At 48.1% G+C, this 24760-nt stretch overlaps 1 protein-coding gene across 3 annotated transcripts; it reads right to left on the bottom strand.

The window, feature by feature from the left end:
• Positions 1-1141: 1141 nt before the first annotated feature.
• Nsl1 (NSL1 component of MIS12 kinetochore complex) lies at positions 1142-24750 on the bottom strand. Of its 3 annotated transcripts, none has more exons than XM_032915141.1 (6): positions 24436-24716; positions 23576-23654; positions 18231-18364; positions 17094-17148; positions 4344-4411; positions 1142-2821 (listed from the first exon to the last, which is right to left on the bottom strand). In XM_032915141.1, exons 1-6 carry the CDS (start codon positions 24667-24669, stop codon positions 2543-2545), a joined length of 849 nt encoding a protein of 282 aa, XP_032771032.1. In that variant the 5' UTR covers positions 24670-24716; the 3' UTR covers positions 1142-2542. The 3 variants fall into 3 exon arrangements, with proteins under 3 accessions (XP_032771032.1, XP_032771033.1, XP_032771034.1); XM_032915142.1 differs by having other exon boundaries at positions 1214-2821; positions 18231-18361; positions 24436-24694; XM_032915143.1 differs by lacking the exon at positions 1142-2821 and having other exon boundaries at positions 3843-4411; positions 24436-24750.
• Positions 24751-24760: the final 10 nt, after the last annotated feature.

Here is a 24760-nt window from a genome sequence, read left to right as displayed (position 1 = left end):
GCTGACAGATTTTTTAAAAATGTGTATGGGTTTTTTGACTGTTCTGTCTGTGGACTACATGCCCAAGAAATCTAGAAAAGGGGATCAGATCGCCGGGACTGGAGTTACTGAGTTGCGAGCCACTGTGTGGGTGTTAGGAGTCAAGCTCGGGTTCCCCACCAAGGTCTCTTAACTGCTGAGATCGCTGGACATCAGAGTCTTAAGACCCTCTCCAATTCAGTCTTCCTTTTCCAACAGAGACAAAACCTTTTCAGTTTCTCCCCTCAGGCTTCAATATTTCCATCTTGCCAACCCACGGCCTCAGAGCTTTCTCCCTTTGTCACAGTGTTGGCCCAATCCAAACGCTGGTCCACTCTGCTGTGCTTGAGGGCAAGGCTGGGCTTCCCAAGGAAACTAACTTTGTGCACACATACACACACACACACACACACACACACACACACACTCTCACACACACACACTCACACGTACTTCAAGCTCAAAGTAAATGTTATATCACAGAGGTTCAACACCATAAACATTTCTTATACATTTGCTTAATCTATCTGTGCCCTTTCTTTAAGGAGCAAATCCCAGGATATGATGTCATTTAACTCTATCAACACACATTCCTTAAAATGCAATAAAAATGCAAATGCAATTAACAAGTCTTTTTTTATTTGTGGATTTTTTACATGTATCCTACAGTCTGGTTTTATATAAGATCATACACTGCAGCTGACAATGTGGTGATTGGACAACCAAGACAAACAGCACTTCCCAGATTGGCTGTAACAATCACCCCACACCATGCTGCTGGTGTGTTCTCCCTCGGCAGGCTTCACCACCACAGCACAGCACCGCCGTCTCAGGGCGGATGGTGGGACAGCTATTCTCTAGACGACAGTGATTCACCCCTACCTCTCAAGCCTCTGCCACACACTTTAAGTTCCAATAGGCAAAGCCATCTTCACAGCTACCACAGGTCTGCCAGGAAGGCAACCCTCATTCAGAACTCCTGTTGTAAGGGGGCCCCAAGGGTCCTCGGGGTCCTCCATCGCCCAGCTTCTGCACTGAGGACGAAACACCTCAGAGCTTACTACTAAGGGACTGCTTTAAGCCACAGGCTCCAGTCCCATCGGTGCTGGGAGTGCCAGTCACTCCAAACTCCTCTGCGCTGACCTCAGAGCCCACGTGTGACGAGGCCTTTCCCGACCTGACTCCACAGGTCCATCAGAATCTCCTCGGGGATGCCCCCAAGCTCATTCCCCCAACTTGCTGCGTAGCTCTCGCTTCAGTGGGATCCACCATACTGCCACCCAGCCTGCTGTGCTAGCCTTGTCTTACTCCAGTGCCACTTCTCACTCCAGTGCCAGGAGCAGCCCTCTTCTAGAGTCACACAGTGACCTTAGAGCAAGAGCCAGTTCATCCTGAAATGCAGAGCCCAGCCTGCTCTCCCACAAAAGCCACCACCAACAATGCCTTGTTGGCCAAGATTTTGGTCTTGATACATTACTTAAAAATCCCAACACCGACCCATATAATTATTAACACTAAATCAAATCAAATTTTAACTAAAACGGAATCTAAGTTCCCTAAAGCAGCATCTCCATAAAGACAAACCACAATGTTTATGATCATTAGGACAACGAACAAAAGCAACGTGGTTTTTCCAAGTCGCCATCAGTGACTCTGAAGTTTTGTCCTCTGAAAATGGACAAAAGTATAATCACCCAAAAGGGAAACAGACAGCAAGCTCGAGGGCCTGCCTCCAATGCCCTGGGTAAGACACAGTGCAGGCTGTAAGGGGCTGTGCCCAGACCTCAGTGTAAGCTTGCTGACACCACTGAGTCTGACACTCTCTCAGATATACACCGTCCACAACTAGAGCAGCTTACTCTGCTTAGCTCTGTGGTAAGTGACATGGCAACCAATCCTAAGACACACTTTGAACTGGAAGGATCTACTTGGAAATAAGGACTTTAAAAGACACTAACAGTTCCCAGTCCAATTATGTTCAAAGACCTATGAAAGTGAAAACGCAGGCAAGAAATAGAGGCTCTGTGCCCTAGGTTTCCTTTTTAAGGGTATTTCTTGCCCCAATAATAACCTTCTCATTTATCTCTCAAAACTTTAAAACCTCAAATCAACTGCCCGTGGGGCAAACCTAAAGCCAGGCCCACTCTCTGTGCGTTCACCTGATAGACTGCCTAGGAATGTACAGAGCCAGCCCAACTCTCAGGCCGCAGGGACCACCTCACATAGAGAGAGCTGTGCATCAACAAAACCCTTCCTGGGGGGCGCCTCGATAGCTGCAAGGCAGCCAAGAGCTGGTGTCATCTGAGGCGGCTGACAGGTCTGTGCGACGGGGAAGTCTTTTCTCCTACTGCCCAGGGACTCAAGGGAAGAGGCAGGGAACTCCACTGGATTCCAGGACATCAGAACAGTACACAGTACCTGTAGAGTACCTGTAGAGTCCGTTACTGTAAATAAAGTCACCCAGGCACCAGACTGGGACCCAATTGTTGACAACATTGACTTTCAGCTCCCCAACAAACAGAGCTCACATATCGAGATTAATTCTCTTCGGCCGCAGTGGGTAGCACTTTCTCTGGGCGCAGTCTGTGGCTTTCTTTCTCTTTAGCACAATGTTGGAGGCCTTCCTGGCTCCAGTCTCAGTTGGTGTGGATTCTACGTGTGTCCCACACTTGTCAGGCTTGAAATCTGCTCTCCTGCAAAGGCTGGAGAAGACTTCCTGGCTGATCCTCTGCAGTTGGATGACAGGCCGCATCTTTAAGACCTGGGAAAAGCCGTCTCCTTGTTCAATTAACACAGGCAAAGCCTTGGGAAGGAAAATCTCGGGTTGAAAGGTGAATGCAGACATAGGCACACTTCACACAGACATGAACATACTGCGTTTTAATTCTTCAGGCTGAGTCCACTGCTAAGCCCTGTTCCCTGGGGTTACGGATCTTGGCTCTGTGTTTTAAAATCCCACCTTAAGGGGTCTTAATTAAAAGCTAAGACTCGGAAGATAGGGCTCAGTCCTACGATAGGTGGGAGCAATGTTAGATCTGACAGGAGTAAGAGAGTCGAGAGACGAGAATCTGAGACCTCGCTCTTCGATGAGCAAGCTTCTGGCATCCTGATCACTGAGGGAAGGGAGAGGCACATCTGACTCTGCTGGGGGGACAGTGAGTGTTTTCTACTTTGTCTGGGACTCTCTGCCTAAGACCTCAACCTTGGCCAGCCATGGTGATGCATGAACGTAATCCTGGCACTCGGAGACTGAAGCCAGCACGTGGAAGGCAGGGAGGCCCTGACCTCAAAACAGAAGAACTCAGCTCCACTATCAGAACAGGAAGGAAACAGACAGGCAGGAAGTGAATGGTCCCAAGTTCCCGTAAAGCTGTGCTTATAAAACTGAGGCAGGGGGTTGGGGATTTAGCTCAGTGGTAGAGCGCTTGCCTAGGAAGCGCAAGGCCCTGGGTTAGGTCCCCAGCTCCAAAAAAAAAAAAAACAAACAAAAAACTGAGGCAGGCTACTGCCTGGCTACCAATTCTTGATCAAGAATAGGATAATAGTAGTAAGTTGATCAATTATCAGGAAAACATAGAATTGATACCAAAAAAAAAAAAAAAAAAAACGGGGTTGGGGATTTAGCTCATCGGTAGAGCGCTTGCCTAGCGAGCTCAAAGCCCTGGGTTCGGTCCCCAGCTCCGGAAAAAAAAAAGAAAAAAGACACAGAAAGCAGGCAACAGCACTGGGAAGGTTCTGAAGGAGTTTAAAAACAATTTCCATGAACCAGGAATTTGTTTTATGTTTAGGTAAAATAGAAGTCCCAGTGGGAACCATGAATGATGGCCCTGAAGCTCCAGCTGCAGTAGTGTATCAGAGTGATCAAGAGCAAACTTCATGCCTGGGGAGCAGCTCAGAGTACAGATGCCCGACCTTGGTTCACACCCAGCACAAACAACAAAAAACAAGATCCAAAGCCAGGCACTCTGGTCTGGTTACTTGGTTGGGCCTCTGTTTTCTCATCTGTAAACTGGGGGTTAGCATACCCACCTTCTATGGTTAGGATGAGGACTACCCGGGACACCACACGCTCCCTAAGTGTTACAAAGAGCATTAGCCCAAAGTGTCTGACAAGCTGCCAACACCGCTCATAAAGCACGATCTCACTAGAGAAGCCAGGTAGAACACACAGCTTCCAGGACCTGCAGGCAGAATGTGTGGCACCCAGTAGGCACCTGATAAGTGGAACTCTCAATTCTCCTGCGCGTAACAAATGCCCTCCGGAGCATCCCCTGTGCCCACAGCGCTGCTGGTGAGCGCCAATCTTTCTGTGCTCGCAGCTTTACCTTCATGGCCTCACTCATTTCCTTAGCTATGGTTTCTCCACGGCATTTCAGATCTTCCACACGAGAAGCTGCAAGAAACCACCAGACAGCATTTTAGGTGCTCGATCCAATCAGCCAATCAAGAAGACATTTAGACGCAATTTATTAGAACGACTCGTCTTACTCTAATCTAAGAGCTCGGTTAGTTGTGACAGGGTTTTTCTGTGTAGCTAAGGCTCTCCTGGAACCCACTTGTAGACTGAACTGGCCTTAAGCTCACAGGTTTCTGTGGCCTCTGCCTCCCACGTGGTGGTATTTAAGGTAAGTCTACCCCATCCCCAGCCTCAGCACCTTGTAATTACTAAAGTCAGTTAATTTATGAAGATAAATGAGAAGCCCAGGAAAACACCGGAGTGTAACGCAGAGGGATGCACTTAAGACCGCCGACCAGATGCTGAGCAGTCTCGGCATTGCCCGGACGGAGAGCGGGCACCACCATCCAGATACAAGCGTTCACAGCTGCAGCCGCTGCCCCTGCACAGCATCGAGGGTTACGACAGTGAAAACCAAAACGTTCTTCTTAAAGGATTCTGAATGTTATAAAATCAAAACACAGCCCAGCGAAATGACTGTGGGCAAAGGAGATTGTGAGGAGGCCTGGGAAGCGGTCAATCCAGGACCCAGGCAAGGCTTGGGGAGAGAGCCCACTTCTCAGAGTTGTGTTCTGACCGTCATGTGCACTCTGTACCGTGTGTAAACTCACACACACACACACACACACACACACACACACACACACACACGCAGTAAAAAAGCTCTTAAAGCAAAACATCATCTAAACTTAGAATGTAATCGCTCTGTATTAAGGCCATGTATAGATAGATATCTGGTGGAAAATTCTAGCTTTGGTTGCTAGTACTACAAATTTCTTTTTCCTCTCTTGATGCTTTTCCTGAGTGTGTGTGTGTTTATCTGTGTGTGTGCACGTATGCATCTGTGTGTGTGCATGTTCACGTGTGTGTGCATCTGTGAGTATGCATCTGTATGTGTGTATGCATCTGTGTGAGTGTGTATGCATCTGTATGTGTGTATGCATCTGTGTGAGTGTGTATGCATCTGTGTGAGTGTGTATGCATCTGTGTGTGCACATGCACAGGTGCATTGGAAGGACACAGGTCACCATCAGGTGACATCCTCTACCACTCTCCATCTTGCTTCTTCAGACAGTGTCACTGGCTTAGCTAGACTGCCCGTCTAATATGCCCCATGTCTCTGAGTCTCCAGTTTTTAACCTGGGTTCTAAGAACTCAAAGTCAGGTTGAAGCACTTCATGAGTGAGCATCAACCAGGCCTTTTCTGATGCAGCGAGTCTCAGGCTGAAGTAGACGCTGGGTCAGTGCCTCACGGCCACAAGAAGACAAAGAGCAGCAGCGGAGCGGCATGGCTGATGTCAGCCAGCATGATGTCACTCGTAACTTAGAAAGAAGCTCACCAAGCTCTCTGTGAAGCTATGATGCACGAAGAGACAATTGGTCATCACAGTGCAGGAGGAGGGCAGACCCACACAGGGCGGACTTCCTGTGCAGTGTGAAAGTAAAGCTGGTTTAAATCCTACGGCTATAACGCTGACACGTGATTGTGGTCTCTGAGGAAGCCACTGCCCTAAAAATTACTCAGAAAATAAAAGTGATATGCGGCAAAAAGGTCAAGTGAACAAAGGAGAAATGGAGGACGTGACTGATGGACAGAAGGATGTGAAAGACAGAAGGACGTGATGGACACTGAGGCAGAGCCATGTTCCCCTGTCAGTCACAATGTAACTTCACAGTGTAACTATCAGTGGGTTAAATTTTGCTATTGAAAGGCAGAAATAGAAGCTGGCACCTGGATTAAAAAACAAATGATCGATTAGATCAACCACAACTGCTACACAGCTACAGAAGATCTGAGGGCGAAGGGAAGTGACTGAGTAAGGCCCTGAGTGTTACGACCCTCCTGCTGCATTAAAGACCCGGTTACAAGAGAACACACTGATAAAAGGAGCAGCTCATCCGGAAGATCAACACCTTACTTCTTTTTAAATTCCAAACCAGGTTAGTCTCAGAGACCCACCTGTCTTCCTTCCAAAGGCTGGGATTAAAGGCACCACCACACCTGGCAATCTGACAGCTGTGCACGTCAGTACACCGCACAGAACCCCAAAGTACCAGACACAGGAGCTGACAAAACCGAAGGAACAGTTTGACAGTAACAGTTGGAGACTTCACACCCATGTGCAATAAAGGACTGAAGAATATCAGCAAGAAAACGGAGTAATGGACAACACCAACCGGCTAGGCCTCACACACGTGCAGATCATTTCACCAAACACAACAGTTCACTATTCCATTGGACCTAACACATGTATACAGAACATTTCACCAAACTCAACAATACACTATTCTAGTTTGATTTCTGATGCCCTTATAAACATCATTTTTATAGTGGTTTTGAATAGGAACAGCCCTCATGAGCTCACATGTGAATGCTTCGTCATGAGGGAGTGGTACTACTAGGAAGTGTAGCCCTGGAGTAGATGTGGCTTTGTTGGAGGAAGTGTATCAATTGGGGTGAGCTAAATACTCAAGCCAAGCCCAATGTCACTCTTTCTGCTGCCTGATGATCCATCTAGAGAACTCTCAGCTCCTTCCCCTACACCATGTCTGCCTTTGAGCCAAGATGCTTCCCATCATGACAATGAACGAAACCTCTGAACCTGTAAGCCAGCCCCAATTACATGTTTTCCTTAAGAAGAGCTGTTGTGATCATGGGGTCTCTTCACAACAAAAGAAATCCCAACTTAGAAAATTACCAAAACCAACTTGGAGAGGGAAAGGTTATCTGATTTACACAGACAGGTCAGCGTCCAGCACTGAGGGAAGTCCGGGCTGGAACCCAAGGACTGCCATTAGGGATCTACCATCCACTAAGCCTGGGCCCTTCTGTATTCTACCAATCAACAATCAAGACAGTGCCACACAGTCATGGCCACAAACCAACCTCATCTGGGCAACCTTTTAATTGAGGCGCTGGCTTCCCAGGTAACTCTGGTTGCTTCAAGTTGAGAATAAAAACTGACCAGCACACACGCTGGTCTCAGTGCCACAGGAAGGTGAAGCAGCACCAGCAACACTCATCAGGCAGAGGAAGAGCCTATGACAACGCTGCACTTACCATAGGCAAAGCCACGCAGTCAGAATACAGCAGTCAGGATACAGCAGTCAGGATACAGCAGTCAGTCAGGATACAGCAGTCAGAATACAGCAGTCAGAATACAGCCAGCAGCTTGCCCAGGACCGGGAGGGAGACGGAAGGACTCGATGGCTGTGGAGCTGCCTTCTGAGTAGTAAACTGCTCTAGAACCCCAGATGCACAGCACTGGCTATCAGTGGGTGATGGGCTTTAAAATGCACAATGTGATAAACTTAAAATATTTATTTTATTACTATTTTATTTGTATGTGTGTGAACATGTCTATAGCGGCCAAAGGAGGTTGTCAGATCCCCTGGAGCTGGAGTTAGAGGAGGTTGTGAGCCACCAGACATGGGTGCTTGCTGGAAACCCAACTCTAGCCCTCTTCTAAGAGCAGCAAGTGCTCTTAATTGCTGCATCCTCTCTCCAGTCCCTACACGCTAAGATTTCTGTGTATGTCTACAACTATGGCTAATTTTGGTTGTCAACTTGAATAGAGTCTGTGAGGGATTTTGCTGATTGGATCACTTGAAGCTGAAGACCCACCCTGAATCTGGACCACCTCTTCTGATGGCAGCCCACATAAAAGAACATGATAAAGGAAGCGTTTGGTCTTTGCCTGCTTGCCTTCATGCTTGCTGGCAAGTTCGTCTATCCTGCTGCTGAGGCATCCCTTTGTTGTTATTGAACCTACTTCTCTGGGATTTCAATTTAGACTGAATACCAGCAGCTCTCTAGAATTTCCCAGGATTCTAGCACCAGATGGGAAATTCACTGAACAGCTATCTTGAGGTCTTTCTCTTGGGAGTCAGCCATAGTTGAACCACCCAGCCCACAGCCTGAGGGCCACTCTCATAACACTCTCCCTCATTCACGCTCTCATACTGATCCCACTGATTGTTCCCTCAAGACTTTTAATACAGCAGCAAAACATGAGCACCTCTGTGTGCGTTGTTGTTGTTATTATCATTATTAGCCAGCTTTCAAGGCTCTGATGAGCCCACTTCAGTGTACACTCATATGCATGAGGTACTTCCTTCTCTGCATGAGTAGTAACTTAGAGTTCAAGGAACAGCATGGTGGGTCCAAGATGAAGGTTTTAGGACAAGTCCCTCATGGATGGGCATTCTTTGTCATGACACTGGGAGAAACAAGTTGAGAGAGAACAGGGAATGGAGAGGCCCATGTCTTGAGGAACTAAAGCTCCTTCAACCAGGTTAATGACCTCAGAAACCACAAGGGATACAATATATGTTTACTGTTTTAAGTTGTTAAATTTTGAGATAAGTTATTAAGTAACAGGTAACAAATCCAACATTAGATTTCAAATCAATGCATTTAGTCCTAAGTGTAAGTTAAAATTTTCAATGAGTGACTATCTAGAACATTCTAGTAGATCTAGAATGTCCCCCAAAGGCCAATGTGTTAAATGCTTGGTCACCAGGCAAGCCTTTTGGGAGGTCCTCAGGTCTCTGGGGATGTTTTCAATATATCTTGTTTCTCACTTTACTCTCTCCCAGATAAAATACTTCTGAACTTAAAGACATAGGCCCAATTGTTGACCTGAAGAAACACAACAGACTACTTCCCTTATGATTCCAGGTTACTCTGTTGTCTTTCCAGTATTCATGAAAACATGGTAAGACACGCTTGAACAGAGTTTAAAATGTTTGCCATCTGTATCTAGCCATCACACTTCTGTATCTTGATGGTGGCTTTCTAATATGTATGTATATATGTACGTATGTATGAATGCACGCATGATTTCATCAAGTTGTGTACCACACATTACTCTGCATCACACACACACTCACTCACTCACACTCACACTCACTCACACACACACACACACGGAACAGTGAATCTTACCTCCATGTGTGAACAGGCAGACACAGTCTTCATCACTGTAGCTTTTACTAGCAGCTGCAGCTATGGTCCTTGACCTGTGACCTCCTGTGACCTCCTGTGACCCCCTTCTCAAGGCTTCTCACAGATTATGTTCTATCTATGACTAATACAAACAATTCCTAGAATACCTAAGCACCTCTTGGTTTTTGCTTTCCCACTGCTGAACAATGGCTGTTTTCATCTGTTGTACAAACAGTGAGAACATGGAAGTCCAAGGGTGGTTTGGGCTTGTGTGTGAAACGGAGGTAGGCTGAGGGCTTGCACACTTACAAATGGACTTTCACACCCAAGTGTGTGACAGGGTATTCTAGTGGTGGGCCAGACACATGAGACATTCAGTGTTCCTGCAGGGCTTACCTCCAAGCATCCTCCAAGCTCTTCAGAAGGGCCACTAGAGGGCAGTGTGGACAACAATGAGAAGCCTAGAATATCCCTAAGCAAAGAGAACTTCCTGGGAAGAGGCCCGGCTTCTCTAATCCTGGGATTTTTGGTGGTGATCACAGAACCTTAGAGTAGTTGCTCTAAAGCTATGACAGGATTCAGCCATTAGAGAGGACACGTCCTTAATCAAAGAGGCTGACATCAGCTCACAGGAGAACTCTATAACAGAGAATTAGCCTTAAACAGGGATCTGATGCCAAATGGACCAGGGAGTTCCAGGTTGGAGGCAGGCAGACAGAATACACTCTACCCACATAAGGAAATATATCAGAAACAGGAGAAAACAGGAAGCAGGAAGCCTAGTGATCAGGGGAAGAGTGAGGAAATTCCCAGGATGGTGTGAAAAGGACAGACAGGACCACAGCTTGCTGCAGGCAGGGGAGCTGGTCAAGAGGGAACAGGAAGGCAGAGGTGAGAACAAGACTGATGGATAACCTCAAGGGTGTACCACACCCAGGAATTTATAATTCTGAGACAATCAGAGATACATAGGACAGAGCAGAGAGGGGGGCAAATGTCCCAGTAGAAGGGATGCAGGACAGCAGGACTCCATAGAGACCTTGTCTCAAAAACAGAACACAACGAGAGTAAAGGCTGCTGATACAAGTGAGTCCTGCCTGTGAGGAGCCTGCCTGTCACAGCAGTGAGGAGCCTGCCTGTCACTGCGGTGAGGAGCCTCCTGTCACAGCGGTGAGGAGCCTGCTTGTCACTGCGGTGAGGAGCCTCCTGTCACAGCAGTGAGGAGCCTCCTGTCACAGTGTTTAGGCACCCAGAAGGACAGACACGCCCTGAAGCCTGTATGGGCTGCTGTGCTCACCACACACCCTGTCCTTCTCACACCATTTCAGAGCAGGCCTCACAGCCTCCTTTTACAAATAACCCAGGAAAGGGAACTGCAACGGGACAGAATGAGAATTCACATCTTTAGAATTCAATGTACTCTCCATCATCTCACTGCTGGAAATCACATCACATTTCTCCATGTAACTCTCCAACATCTCACTGCTGGAAATCACATACCGCCTTCCTGAAAGAGGATTCACAACTGGGCAAAACAGCTCCAGCATGAAAGTTTCTTGAAATAAAAAAATACGGTGATACTGTTCTATAATTCAATGTCTAACTATGAATTTATAATACCTCTTCTTTTTAATTAAGTAAGCTAAATCATTCCTATTCAAGCCTGACATGTATCTGCCGCCCGCGGCGGTGCTCGCCTTTAACCCCGACACTTGGGAAACAGAGCAGCTGGAGCGCTCTATGTCTGAGATCAGCCTGGTCTGCACAGCGAGTTCCAGGCCAGCCAGGGACACATGGTGTCTCAGAAACAAATATGAAAGACCAGACCAAACCCAAGTTACCCATAATTCCAGCAATAGAACTAAACAACAACTTTTTAACGATGAAGACAAAAGGGGAAGACAACACACACACACAGACACACAGACACACACACACACACACACAGACACACACACACACACACACAATCTCTACAAGTCGAGCGAGGTGACAGACACCTGTGACCGCAAGACTCAGAAGGCAGGTGCTTTAGGACAACACATTCCAGGTCATCCTGCACTCTACAGCAAGACCCTGTCTAAAAACGAAACTCAAAACTAAACTCATTAAACATGTGGACATACATATAAATTACACATACATACAAATGTATGTATAATATACATACTATACATACATACAAATTATTTTCTTGGCTGGCCAGAGTTCAGCAGGAAAAGGCACTTGACCCCAATCTTGACGACCTGAGCTTGATTCCTGGAAACCACGTGGTACAGAGAACTGACCTCTTCAAGTTGTCCTCTGGCCTGCACACACATGCTATAGCATGCACATGTATGTGCAAAGACTCCCAGAATAAATTAGTACAAAATTTTAAAAAGTTAAAACATTTTCTACCACAAATATTTGCTAAAGAAATTCCAGAGCAGTAAGCTTTTGTGGCCTCCATCGCCATGACACTGAGCAAGTCTGTCCTGATCCATAACTGAGAAGAACACAGAAGCACTCCAAGTTCAGGAGCATCTGTCAGCCTTTGGAGGTCTCAGTGCCCACGGCAGGCCCATAAGGCCATGCAGGACCAGGGATGGGCTCCCCGAGAAGTGTTCTCTAGGCTCCTCCTCCACACACTCAAGGACATCTGTATGATACCAACATGTACCACTCTTAGCAATGTCAACAAAAAGTTCCTAAAAGAGCCACCTCTCACAGGGAGCCTTCTCACGGCTGACTAGCTTACCAAGTACACTGGGGAGGGGAGAAGATGTTTCAAGGTCAGAGCCTAAATGTCTGAGACACCTCTCCTGCTCTTCCCAGCCCTCCTTCGTAAATGACCGAACATCTCTGTGACCCTTAGATAAATCCTTTAAAATGTATAGACCCCAGTTTCTATCAACCGGAAAGCTGAATCTTTGGTCAGAGAGCGGCTGAGGCGTTTCTGTAGCCCCTACCGACGCTTCCGCTGATGCACTTTGAATGTGTCCATCTCAGCTTATGATTTTCTGTTGTTAGCAGAAAAGGCTGTAAAATTGTTACATCACAACATGAAATTTGCAGTAACCTCAATCTGTATTCCCTAGCCACAGTCATATTTATCTTCAAAATAAACTCTCTTCCTCCTTAAAGTCCCACAGCCCAGACACACAGGTAAACTCTGTTCTTATCTATGCACAGACTGCTCAGCAGTGTGTGAGGTCAGACAGTATTGCCAGAAAACAAGACGGGCTGCCTGAACGTGCAGGGCCTGCCCAGAACTCAGGAGTCCACTCCAGAACAGCCTGCGACACCTCGGCCATCACTGCTGTGTGATGTGAGCAGTGGGAAAGAGGTCTCCACGTGGGGACTTTACACTAAGGACTATTCTGGGCTGCTCTGACAAATGAGAACCACACCTCACCTTGCTGGTGAATAGTCAGTAGATGGAGGAGGGGCACTGCCCTTAAAAACGTGGAAGTTCAGTGGCCTGAGAACAAGCTCCCTGGCCGCCCGTCCTCTAAAGCAGAGGGAAATGAAAAGGAGGAAGTGAAAGCCTGGGCAATGCACCCAGTTTGCTTCTGGGTCACTGCACGGACTGGACAGGGGACCATGAGCCCCCAAAGCCCGCAGGTTCAGCAGAAACTCGCCATGAGAGCTTCCCATCTGCTTCCCATGTGGCTCCTAAGCAAGCAGACATGCTCAGGGGACACGGCTCGCATTGGTTCCCAAGGACTGAGGAAGGAGGGAAATCAGCATTCCCGCGACCGACAGAAAAGGTAACTGATCTGTGACCCCAGCCAGGCACCTCGTGACATGCAGTACCACGGTGTCATGCAGTACCACGGTGTCATGCAGTACCACAGTGACATGCAATACCACGGTGCAGTACCACGGTGTCATGCGGTACCACGGTGTCATGCAGTACCGGTGACATGCAGTACCACGGGTGTCATGTCAGTACCACGGTGTCATGCAGTACCCGGTGACATGCAGTACCACGGTGACATGCAGTACCACGGTGACATGCAGTACCACGGTGTCATGCAGTACCACGGTGACATGCAGTACCACGGTGTCATGCAGTACCACGGTGTCATGCAGTACCACGGTGTCATGCAGTACCACGGTGACATGCAGTACCACGGTGTCATGCAGTACCACGGTGTCATGCAGTACCACGGTGTCATGCAGTACCACGGTGACATGCAGTACCACGGTGTCATGCAGTACCACGGTGACATGCAGTACCACGGTGTCATGCAGTACCATGGTGTCATGCCAGTCTCCTAAGTTTTTATGTGGCCTTGGCCAAGAGTCTGATCTTATTTCTCATCTTTTTTGATCCGTGGACTCGAGTTCATTCCTTGGGAGCTTGGCTTAGGCTTTCTTCTGCTCTAGGGCTCCCTCCCTCTTGAGCGTAACCACACACCCTCCTATCTACTCACGCCACAGAAGCTCCCTCCCACCTGAACACACTGCCCTGATGTCATGCTGCCCACCCAGTGACCGTGGTACAGCCCACAAGCTGCTTGAGTCGCTCTTGGTCACAGAGGAGCAAACCGATACAGCCTGATGAGGACTATGTCCTCTCGCAGTCTCCAGCTGGGGACAGCAGCTACGATCCCTGGGAAGTGAGGGAGCTGACGTGCCTCGGCAGGCCAGGATGGGGGACCATCAGCTTCCCTTCTCACCACCAAAGTCTGCGATAAGCCACACTGGAAGTGCAGGGAGAGAAGTAACACCTCAGCCTGCACCACGTGCCTACTCACGGCCGGGTGGCCGGATGCACTATCTGCAGTACCGGATGCACTATCTGCAGTACCGGATGCACTGTCTGCAGTACCGGATGCACTGTCTGCAGTACCGGATGCACTGTCTGCAGTACCGGATGCACTGTCTGCAGTACCGGATGCACTGTCTGCAGTACCGGATGCACTATCTGCAGTACCGGATGCACTATCTGCAGTACCGGATGCACTATCTGCAGTACCGGGTGCACTATCTGCAGTACCAGATGCACTATCTGCAGTACCAGATGCACTATCTGCAGTACTGAATGCACTATCTACAGTACCGGATGCACCGTCTGCAGTACCGGATGCACTGTCTGCAGTACCGGATGCACTATCTGCAGTACCAGATGCACTATCTGCAGTACCGGATGCACTATCTGCAGTACCGGATGCACTATCTGCAGTACCAGATACACTATCTGCAGTACCGGATGCACTGTCTGCAGTACCGGATACACTATCTGCAGTACCGGATACACTATCTGCAGTACCAGATACACTATCTGCAGCACTGGATGCACTAGCTGCAGTACCGGATACACTGTCTGCAGTACCGGATGCACTAGCTGCAGCACTGGATGCACTATCTGCAGTGCCGGATGCACTGTCTGCAGTACCGGATGCACTATCTGCACCGGATGCACTATCTGCAGTGCCGGGTGCACTAACTGGACCGGATGCACTAACTGCAGTACCGGCATGCACTGTCTGCAGTACCGGATGCACTAGCTGCAGTACCAGAGTGTGCAGACCCTCTGCCGCCTGTGTGCGTAAGGCCCTTGCTGTGGGCTGCTCCTGACTAGGTGAAGGCAGCACCAACCGGAGGCAGGAAGCAGAGAGAAGAGGCAGAGCAATGGACATGAGAGAAGTCAGTCCAGGGGGGTTTCAGACGAAGTTCTAGACATGCGAGGAAAGGAAGGCCACAGGAGGAAATCAGTACAGCTAATGTGAGAGGGAGGAGTTTACTGCAGACATGATGTAGTAACCAAGATACCCAGATCCTCGGAGCTGAAGGAAATCGGGCTATAGCGATGGCTCGTAGGGGAAATGACTCCTAGGCAGGCGTGAGGCCTGCGTGAGGGTCCCCAGCACTGATGGAAAAGCTGTGCAGTAGCACCTGTTTGCAACCCCAGCACTGGGGAGACAGGACAGGAGGGGTCCTGGGAGCTCCTTGGTTAGTCTGACCAAACAGTGCGTTATCAGTGTGTGGTAGGTCTGACCAGGGTGTCCTAAGGGACCCTGACACAGGCTGACACGGACAATCTCTCTCTCTCATGAGGTGACAGTGTGAACAGATAAAGTGAGGGAGAGGCTCAGGCAGGTAGCTTCACACACAGGCCCAGTACGTGCTTGGTACAACCTAGAGCAGTGTGTAGCACGTAAAAGTCAGGCTTCTGTGAGAAAGGTTTACGGGGGTGAATCACCAGGCCAAGAAGAGCCACACACAAAGATGTGCAGCTTGAGAACTCCATCACAACAGTCACTGTTTACAAAGAACCAGGACGGGGCCTGAGAGAACTCAGCAGCTACGAGCGCCAGCTGCGCTTGCAGAGAACTGAGTTCAAGTCTCAGCATCCACACTGGGCAGCTCACAGCCACCTACCTGTACGACAGCTCCAGGACCCCAACGCCTCGGGCCTCCTCGGGCCTCGTGCACATTCCCCCACACACGTACATAATTTTAAAACATAACTTAAGAAATCTTTAAAGAAATGAAAAGGACAAAGATAATGAAGGATAATGTTCAATATATTCAACATGATGAAAGCAGACAGAATTGAAGAGCAAAGCTGAAATGGCTGGGCTGCTCCACACAGCCCTTACCTAAGGTGCTACAGAAGTATAGGCACGAAGTAAACCCAGGGGGAGGCGTAAAATCACACAAGAGTTCTTTCAGAACTTTGAAATTTTGATATATTTATCTAATTAATCAGCAAGTATAAAAGAGTAGCTACTGAGTAGGACTCGGTGGTTCATATCTATAATCCCAGCACTCGGGAGGTGGAGGCAGGAGGATTATGAGTTCAAGGATAGCCTGGGCCACATAAAACAAAAACAAACCAAAACCAAATAAAAAGCCCACTCAGTGGTGAGCACTTGTCCAGCAGGGACAGGGCCTATGTTCTATTCTCATCAGGACAATAAAAGTATTAATGGGTGAATTTTATCATTTTAACAGGAAGAACTAAAATTGACAGTAAAAACAGAGAACTGGGAGTGGGGGCGTGCGTACTCAATGGGCAGAGGGCACAAAGGTCTATTTCTTGCTCAAAAAGAGTTTCACAGAACTGGATAAAGTTGGATAACTTCACTAGAGCAGTAACAGTTTTACAGGAGACCTTAAAGGAACAGAACCACAGTATGCCACTTCAAACTGGGAGCCGGACAGAAAGAGACTAAAGGACACTGACTCCACACAACAGAAGGCAGCAAAGGCAGGCTTGCCGCAAGAGGACTGGGACCAGGAAATGAGCAAGTTCTGCAGGACAAGATTACAGTCTGCTTCTGAAATGGGACTTACAAACTGTGGCCTTAACGCCATTTATCAAAACTTACTGAGCTCAGTGCACCCAAGAAGATTAGTGTAACAAGAAATGTACAAAACCAGGCAGAGCACATTAGAGGTAAAACCTCAAGTCGTGAAAACAAAACACACTACATGGAAGAGAGCTCCAGCGAAGCAGGAGGAAGAGCGGTGCCTGGAGGAGCAGAGCAGCTGTGCAGCCTCGCTTGCCCTGCAGCATCTGATCCTGAGCCTGTACCCTCGAGGGGGGAGCGCGAGGAACGTCAGACTGTTGTGAAGCCTCAAAACAAGTGCCAGGCACTGACGGTAGAGGAGAGGACACGCGGCGAGGAGCTCACAGGGTGGGCTTCATCTTCAACACATTCTTAGACTGCTTACCTGGGTCAGGGTCACATTTCAGGTCCAGGGGAGGCACGACAGGGTGGTACTGCTTCTAAACACAGCACAAATTAAAACATTCAGACACATAATGCCTCAGATAGCTAAGCGTCTCTCTCAGCTGGTGTGAGCACAGTCAGCGGTGCTGCTTCAAGGTTTTTCTGTTTAGACCCCTGAAGGCTGTGGGGCAAATGTCCTAAGGTTTGAAAACCTTCAGTGTACTGCCCTCTGCTGCACACAGTGAAAAACAGCGCTGTGAAGATGGTAGTCAGGAAACAAGGGAAGGCTGTTCTAAAGTACAGGGCAAGGATCAGTGTGGTGACGTTCATTCAGGATCAGTGTTTGGAACTCACAATTCCTATTTCCACAGAAGCTTTAAAAAGTGGCTGAACTACCATAGCAACCCTTTGCTCTCCACACCAAGGCGCACAAGAACAGCTGGACATGCCACAGGCAGGAGAGAGCAAAAGGGAAATGTTCCTGCTTGCTGTTACCCAGTGACGAGGGCACACGAACGCTCTCCACCTGGGCCTGACTGACTAGTTTCAGGGCTCTCTTTAGGGAGGGCAGGGAGCTAAGTTAGAGAGAGGCACAGCACAGTCAATGCCCGGCAAGCATTGTTCCCTGCAGTGTGGGAAGGGCTTCCCTTAAGGCCAGTGTGTGAGAGAGGGATGTCCTCAAGGACTTCTTCTTCCCATCACAACGAGATTCACAATGTTTAGATCGAGTGCAGGCCTTCAGTGCCCCACAGCATTACTGAGGACACGACTGGAGGGTCACATTCACAGTCTGCTGACTCAGAACACTAAAGGCAAAGATGACAGCACGACCTAAAAGCTGCACGTGGTCGTTTCACGGGGCAATGGCACCCCAGCAAATCTCCTCAGTGTTTGCCTCAGTCTAAACTGCCTCAGGTCTACACTGCCTCTGACCCTGCCTCATTTGCATTCGTTCCAGTTTGAATAAATCTGAGGAGTTGGCATGAGAGAGGCATGGTGACTGACTGATCCCAGCTCATGAGAGCTGGAGGTTGGAAGACCAGGAGCTCAAGACCGGCCTGCACTATATGGAAGGTAAGTAAACTAATTCTTTACTGTGGTAAAATACTGTGTAAAGATTTACATATAAACGTCTCACCAGACTCGCATGCTGTGCTTTCAAGGTTTTGATGATGCTCTCCAGGATCCTTCTGGGATACTGCCTCCGTTTTGTCGACACATCTACTATGAGCTCATCAAATTCATCTTCAAGCACTTTGATGTCAGAATCTACTTCAGACAAAATCCATATTAGTGTGGAAATATGATATAAGCATAATTCACAGAATAATTAAAGAGAACAAACATGGCAGACTAATGAAGCCCTCTCATCTCCACACTGATCATCAACCGCTTCCAGAAAACACAAAGCACGCAACATGGTCCCAAGAAACAGACACTGGATAAATGCAACAGGGGCATAGAGATGAAGGAGACAGAACAAGGAGACAGGATCAGTGGGAGCTAAGGAAACAGCATTCAGGTCTAATGCAGGTGCGAACAAAGGCACTGGGTGGAAACACTCAGGGAGAAGTACCTATGGGAGAAAACTTTAATGACACAGAGCCTTGCAAACAGAAGCAGCGTGAATAGATTACAGGGAAGAGGGCAGAGGTGCACTCAGTGCCAGAGCATGTGCTTAGAACAGGCAGGGCCCTGGGCCAGTCCTCCGCCCTTCCCCACTAATAATTAAACTGTAAAAGGCATCTCATACCATGGACAGAGTCACTTTATTTTGTGCCAACCCAACCTGTGACAGCAGTGAGAAGAGCGCCCCTGTGAGACCTGACTCCCCTGGGCAGGGAAAGGAAAGACATGGTGACTTGGGGGACTCTCTCAGACTTCAGTGGCAACTGTTTTCTCAGGTCTTCCCTCCGTTGCAGACAGTGGTTCTCGAGCTCGAGCTCGAGCACAGAGAATGACTGCCAGGGATCTGTTGCCAGTGTGTAAATCTGGACTCAGAAGGTCTAGGATAGGGCGCAGAAACAAAGCATCCTGGAAGAAGTGACTGCGGACAGACGCAGTCGGCCTCATTTAAAAAACAAAAAACAAACTTCAGAGTAAAGATACTGGCATGGGGAAGGTAGCTCAGTGGTGAGAGCTCTGCCTGGCGTTGGCAAGGTCTGCACTCAGTCCCCAGTACTGAAATTGTTATGAGCACTGAAGACCCAAGTCCTCTGTTCAGTGGCTCACACCAGGAGTTCTCCTGGCAGTCGAGGCTAATCTCACTGACTACAGCTTTACTAGGTTGAAGGCTGAGGATGGCACACTTTCTGAAACGTTCCGACAGCTGGCTGGTATACGTATGTTAGCATTCGCTCGTCAGAGCTAGACTCAGGCTGTGTAGTGGGTACAGCCTCTCACTCCTGTAGCAAATGCTCGAGTCTACTCAGCGGCTTCTTGGGAGGATGTCTGAGGAGGTGTGTGGGACTCTCTGAAATAAGGGGCTGTACGTGTCCATTTGAAAAGTGACGTCACCAGCCTGCAAAGAACAGCACAGTTTTATAAAAGCTGTTTTTATGATGGGGAGGGCACACGCACTACAGCACGCTCTGCATGTAGAGTGTTATGAGCAACTGAGGCAGCTCTCTCCCTCTCTTCTACAGGAGCTCCCAGGGAGGGTACTTCTCCCTGCTGAGCCAGCTATCTACACAGTAACCTCCCATGCAGGGAAAGGTTTCTTAGCGCCACCCGGGGGCAGAATCTGCAAAGCCGAAACAGTCGAACAAATGGACAAAAGCTTGATGGGTATCTCACTGAAAGCCACCCTCTGCTCTTTTTTTTTTTTTTTTGGTTCTTTTTTTCGGAGCTGGGGACCGAACCCAGGGCCTTGCGCTTCCTAGGTAAGCCCTCTACCACTGAGCTAAATCCCCAGCCCCCACCCTCTGCTCTTAAGGAACCATCTACACGCTTGCCTGACTGAACGTCCATCCATAGCAGTTACGATGGACGAGAGGAAAGAGGCTGCTTCTCACAGAGTCTACCCATTCTTTCCAGAGTGTTATCGAGGGCAGAAACTTGGAAATCTCAATAAACAAAACCAATGAAACCTCTGTCTGGCCCAGTTGGGGGGAACATCTTTAATCCCAGTGCTCAAGAGGCAGAGGCGGTTGAGCCTCTTGATCTGAGTTTGAGGCCAGCTCTACAGAGCATGTTCCAGGACCACCAGGCTCCACAGAGAAACCCTGCCTCCAAAACATGAAAGGCAGCAAAAACCAATCTGCTCCTTCGCTCCTGTGAAGCCTCTGTTCTGCTTCTGTACCTGTGTCTGCCTAGAAGCCTAGTAAGTCTGTTCACACAGTTCTTACAATTCTCACCTCGGACGGGTAAACAGATAGCAGGCACAGTACTCACCTGGTTTAAGTGAGACACACACACACACACACACACACACACACACCCCAAAAAGACCAAACCCCCCAAAACAAAACCTCCCATGACTCCTCCAAGACCACATGATAAAGTACACATCCCTTTGTACTGTGTCACCTTTGACACACTTGCTGTTACTTTTCCCACACACATCACTGCCTTGTGCCTCTTTTCCTGACACTTTGCGTCAGATAAAGATCCCTGCAGAGCTGTGTGGTGTGGGAACTGTTCCTGCCTGGTTTTTATATACTCTACTAATCAACAATTATTGCTTTAATATTTCACAAAACCGAAGCTGGTGGTTTTATCCTTTTATTCTGTAAACCCAAAGTCTTGGTTTTGGTAATTCTGAATAGACAGCTAACAGAGAAGAAAATCTTCTGGGCACAGCACTCTGCCATTGTTGAGAAGAAAGCTGTGAGCACAGAGAGTTGCTGGTGGGCCTGTAACCAGCTCATATGACGGGTGACGTGAACACGGCAGTGAGTGGTCAGAGAGTAATGTGGCTTGTCAGGAGATCCCTGCTCTGGACAGCATGGCGGGCACAGGGACTTGTGCCTCTTTTCTCAGACCGATTCTTCCCTTCTATTGCTGTTTCCTTCCTATTCTGACTTCTGTTTTTATTAACACTTTGCCTTCTTTAGGCATGTCAGCAAGGTACAATCATGTCTAAGTTGGGTGCAGGGGCCTTTTAATTCCAGGATTTGGTTGGCAGAGGCAGGTAGATCTCTGAGTTCAAGGCCAGCCTGGACTACTGAGTTCCAGAAGAGCCAAGATGACACAGAGATGTGTGGTTTGCCCTGGAGTAATCCCTTTTTGATGCTAATTCCACTGCCCCAAGGACAGCTGCCTAGTCACTACTCAGGAATCAGGTGACTTCACCAGAACCTCCCCATTGAATCTGTCAAATACAGGTGAGGGGCAGGTACAAGATAGAAGGAGGCCTGTCATTGGAGGAGAAGGAAGGATGGGTGGGAGAGAAGTTTGAAGGAAGAGGAGGAGACTGGAACAAAAAGGAGGGAGACAGGAGAGAAGCCGTGGCAGGACAATGGAGGCTTGACGTAAAGATTCCGCTCTCTGAGTATTTACAGGTTGTTATTAATGTTCTCAAGGGATGGATGGTACCGGGCTTTGTATGTTTAAGTGGACAATTATATCTTATCAATTGGGTCAAAGATTATTGTGTTGTATGTTCTTTTATGAGGGTTTCAGTGTAAGAAAGTGTGCGGCAGCAGGAGACACTGGGCCACCGAGGAGTTGGGATGTGTTTCCACCAAGATATCTAGCAGATATCTTGGGACACTGCGGTGCTGGACCCAGCGAGGTAAAAGACAACAATATACTTTTTTTATTTTTATATTTTTACAACAACACAGAGAAGCCCTGTATCAAACGAGACAAAAATAAAGTATGATTGTTTGAAGTAAGGAAGCATTCTTAAGAAGCTGAGATGGTTTGTATAGGCTTGGCCCAGGGAGTGACACATTAGGAGGTGTGGCCTTACTTGAACAGGTGTGTCACTATGGATGTGGGCTTTATTTCCTTTGTCCTAGCTGCCTGGAAGCCAGTCTTCTGCTAGCTGCCTTCAGAAAAAAAGGTGGAGTTCTCAGCTTCTCCAGCCCCATGTCTGCCTGGACATTGCCATGCTCCTGCCTCGATAATGGACTGAATCTCAGGACCTGTAAGCCAGCCCCGATTAAATGTTGTCCTTTGTAAGACTTGCCTTGGTCCTGGTGTCTGTTCGCAGCAGTAAAACCCTAACTAAGATGGAGGTTATCTTCAAATGTGTGACATCCTCTGCATGATAATGCATATGGTTTTAAACTTAACTTTAAATATAAAACACTTCATTATCTTTTCTAAGTATTATCTAAGCAATGCAAACATACAACGGGCTTTATAGGGAAACTCAGGGATTTTTCTGGGCCTATTTCTTTAATTGGGGACAATTGTACAATACCCTCCAAGAGCCCACTGCCCAAAGCATCTAAGGGACAGGTGAGAGACCTTTAGGAAGTCATACAAGGTAGATCAAGGTACCCACTGAGTTTCTCTTGGGCTATGACTTCGATAATCTACATTACTTTCTTCTTATTCCATAATAATTGTCTTTTAAAATAAATGACAGAGGCCGTGAGATGGCTCAGCAAGGAAGAGTGCTCACTGCCAAGTCCAAGTCCCTGCAGCCCACATGGCAGAAAGATCAGAACAGCTCCCGAAAGAAAGCTGTCCTCTGGCCTCCAGCTGTGCCTGTGATGTGTACGTCCCCACCTAATGAACCTTTATAAAAAGAGTGGGCGTCTTAGTCACTGTTCTACTGCTGTGAAGAGACACCATGGCAAATGATATAGCGGAGAGGTATCCTGGTAAGGAGATCCACTTAGTCACACCACACAACAAACCTCACACAAGAGATTTATTGAAAGGAAAAGCACAGGAGGGAAGCAGCGAAGAACTGAGCAGGAGGCTTTATGTAGGGTTTCTTGTCGGGGAAAGGCATGAAGGTTCCTAGGGTGCCTGTGAATGGAGGACGATGTGGGGCACAGTCTTTTGAGCAAAGTCAGGGACTAGTGGGCTTTCTTTCTCTGTATGACGGGGCCTGTCCACTCTCTGGTACCTCAAGGGGTTTACAATCACGACTAAGGGAACTCTTATAAAAACTTAGTCTGTTATCATCATGGTGGGGAGCATGGTGGCATGCAAGGCACTGGAGTAGCTGAGACCTACAATTGGATCCACAAGGGGAAGAGGGTCCCACAAGATAAGAGAGACAGAGTTAGACAGAGACAGACAGAGTTAAACAGACAGAATTAAGACAGACACAGAGAGACAGACAGACTGAGACAGGGCATGGGAAACCTCGAAGTCCACCCAGGTGATAGACACACTTCTTCCAACAAGGCCACACCTCCTCAAATAGTGCCCTTCCGACTGTGAAGTCGGAAGAGATGGGCCCAGGGAGGCCATTCTTATTCAAACACACAGACTAAGAGAACAGGATTTGTAAATTAGCATCCAAAATAAAGACAGCCTCAGAAATTTAACCACGGAAGAAAAACTCAAATCGCATACCCATAAAACAATGATCTGTAGCTTCCTCCCAGGCCTGTCCGTTAATGCTGACATTCTCCTGCACAGCCGACTCAAAAGTCTGCAATAAATCCAAATAAATGGCAGCCAAGTCAGCAAAAGGGACTCGAATACAGAATTCAAACAAGTTAGAAACAAGAATGGACTGTCTGTGGACTAGAATGGGAACAGTGGGAAAACTATTAGGAGGGGGGCTAAATACCATAGCACACAGTAATGACTGCCCTGGCTCTATCTGTAACACCATCAGCACGACCATATAAGCAACAAACAACAGAGAGTGGTAGACTCTGAAGAAGTGCAGAATGCTCTCCAAAATAGTAAGTTATTTCCAGAAGGGGTTCAGGTCGAATGGGGACGTCAAAGAGGACTAGAGGACTTAACATACAAAATTGTTTGAAAATGTTTTCAACGGATATGCCTTCTGTATGATTAAAAAATAAGTATAAATAAATGTTTGATAACTGTGAGCTATAGTACATATAGTACATATTCTATACACTTAAACTACGGCTAGTACCAAAAGAGATGTTTTGTAAAGCATAAGCCATCAGATTTGAAAGCTTACAATGGAAGCAAAATGTGATGTCTTGCTTATACATATAGTGCTTTACATTTTCAAGAATATGGGTACACTAATACCGCCTGTTTCTTAAGATTACATACATGTTCTCCCTGTATGCCCCGGGATAGGAAGCACACAGGTTGCACTAGCATCTTAGTTGACTTCCCTGGCATTTCCCAGGCCAGTCTGGGACATCATTCCATCTGCGGAGGCCTGACACCGGCCCGAGCCAGAGCCAGGCTAAGTGGGGTGAGGACTAGGAAAGAGGCATCCGTACCCACTGCGCGTCCCGCACTGCGAGCTCGCGGACGTCCTCCGGCAGCGCGGCCCCGAGCTCCTGCACAAAGCGGCCGCACATCTCCATCACTTCCACCACGGCCCTCTTCAAGGTGCAGCGCACTCGGAAGTCCTCTAGGGGAGAGGTTGCTGCCGTGGCCTGGGAATCTAAGGCGGCCTGGGCATCTTGATCCTGCGGGGCGGAGACAAGTACTGTTTCAGGAACACCCGCCATCTTCCAGGTTTAAACTAAGGCGGGATTGCTGAGACCGGAAGGATGCTTCCCTCCCTGGAACTCTCCTGCACCGGTCCGACCGGAAACCTGA

This window comes from Rattus rattus, chromosome 10 (assembly GCF_011064425.1).
Source record: "Rattus rattus isolate New Zealand chromosome 10, Rrattus_CSIRO_v1, whole genome shotgun sequence".
In the NCBI taxonomy this organism is placed as follows: domain Eukaryota; kingdom Metazoa; phylum Chordata; class Mammalia; order Rodentia; family Muridae; genus Rattus; species Rattus rattus.
The sequence above is the reverse complement of the archived record's forward strand: the minus strand, read 5'-3'. Positions and strand labels throughout refer to the sequence as shown.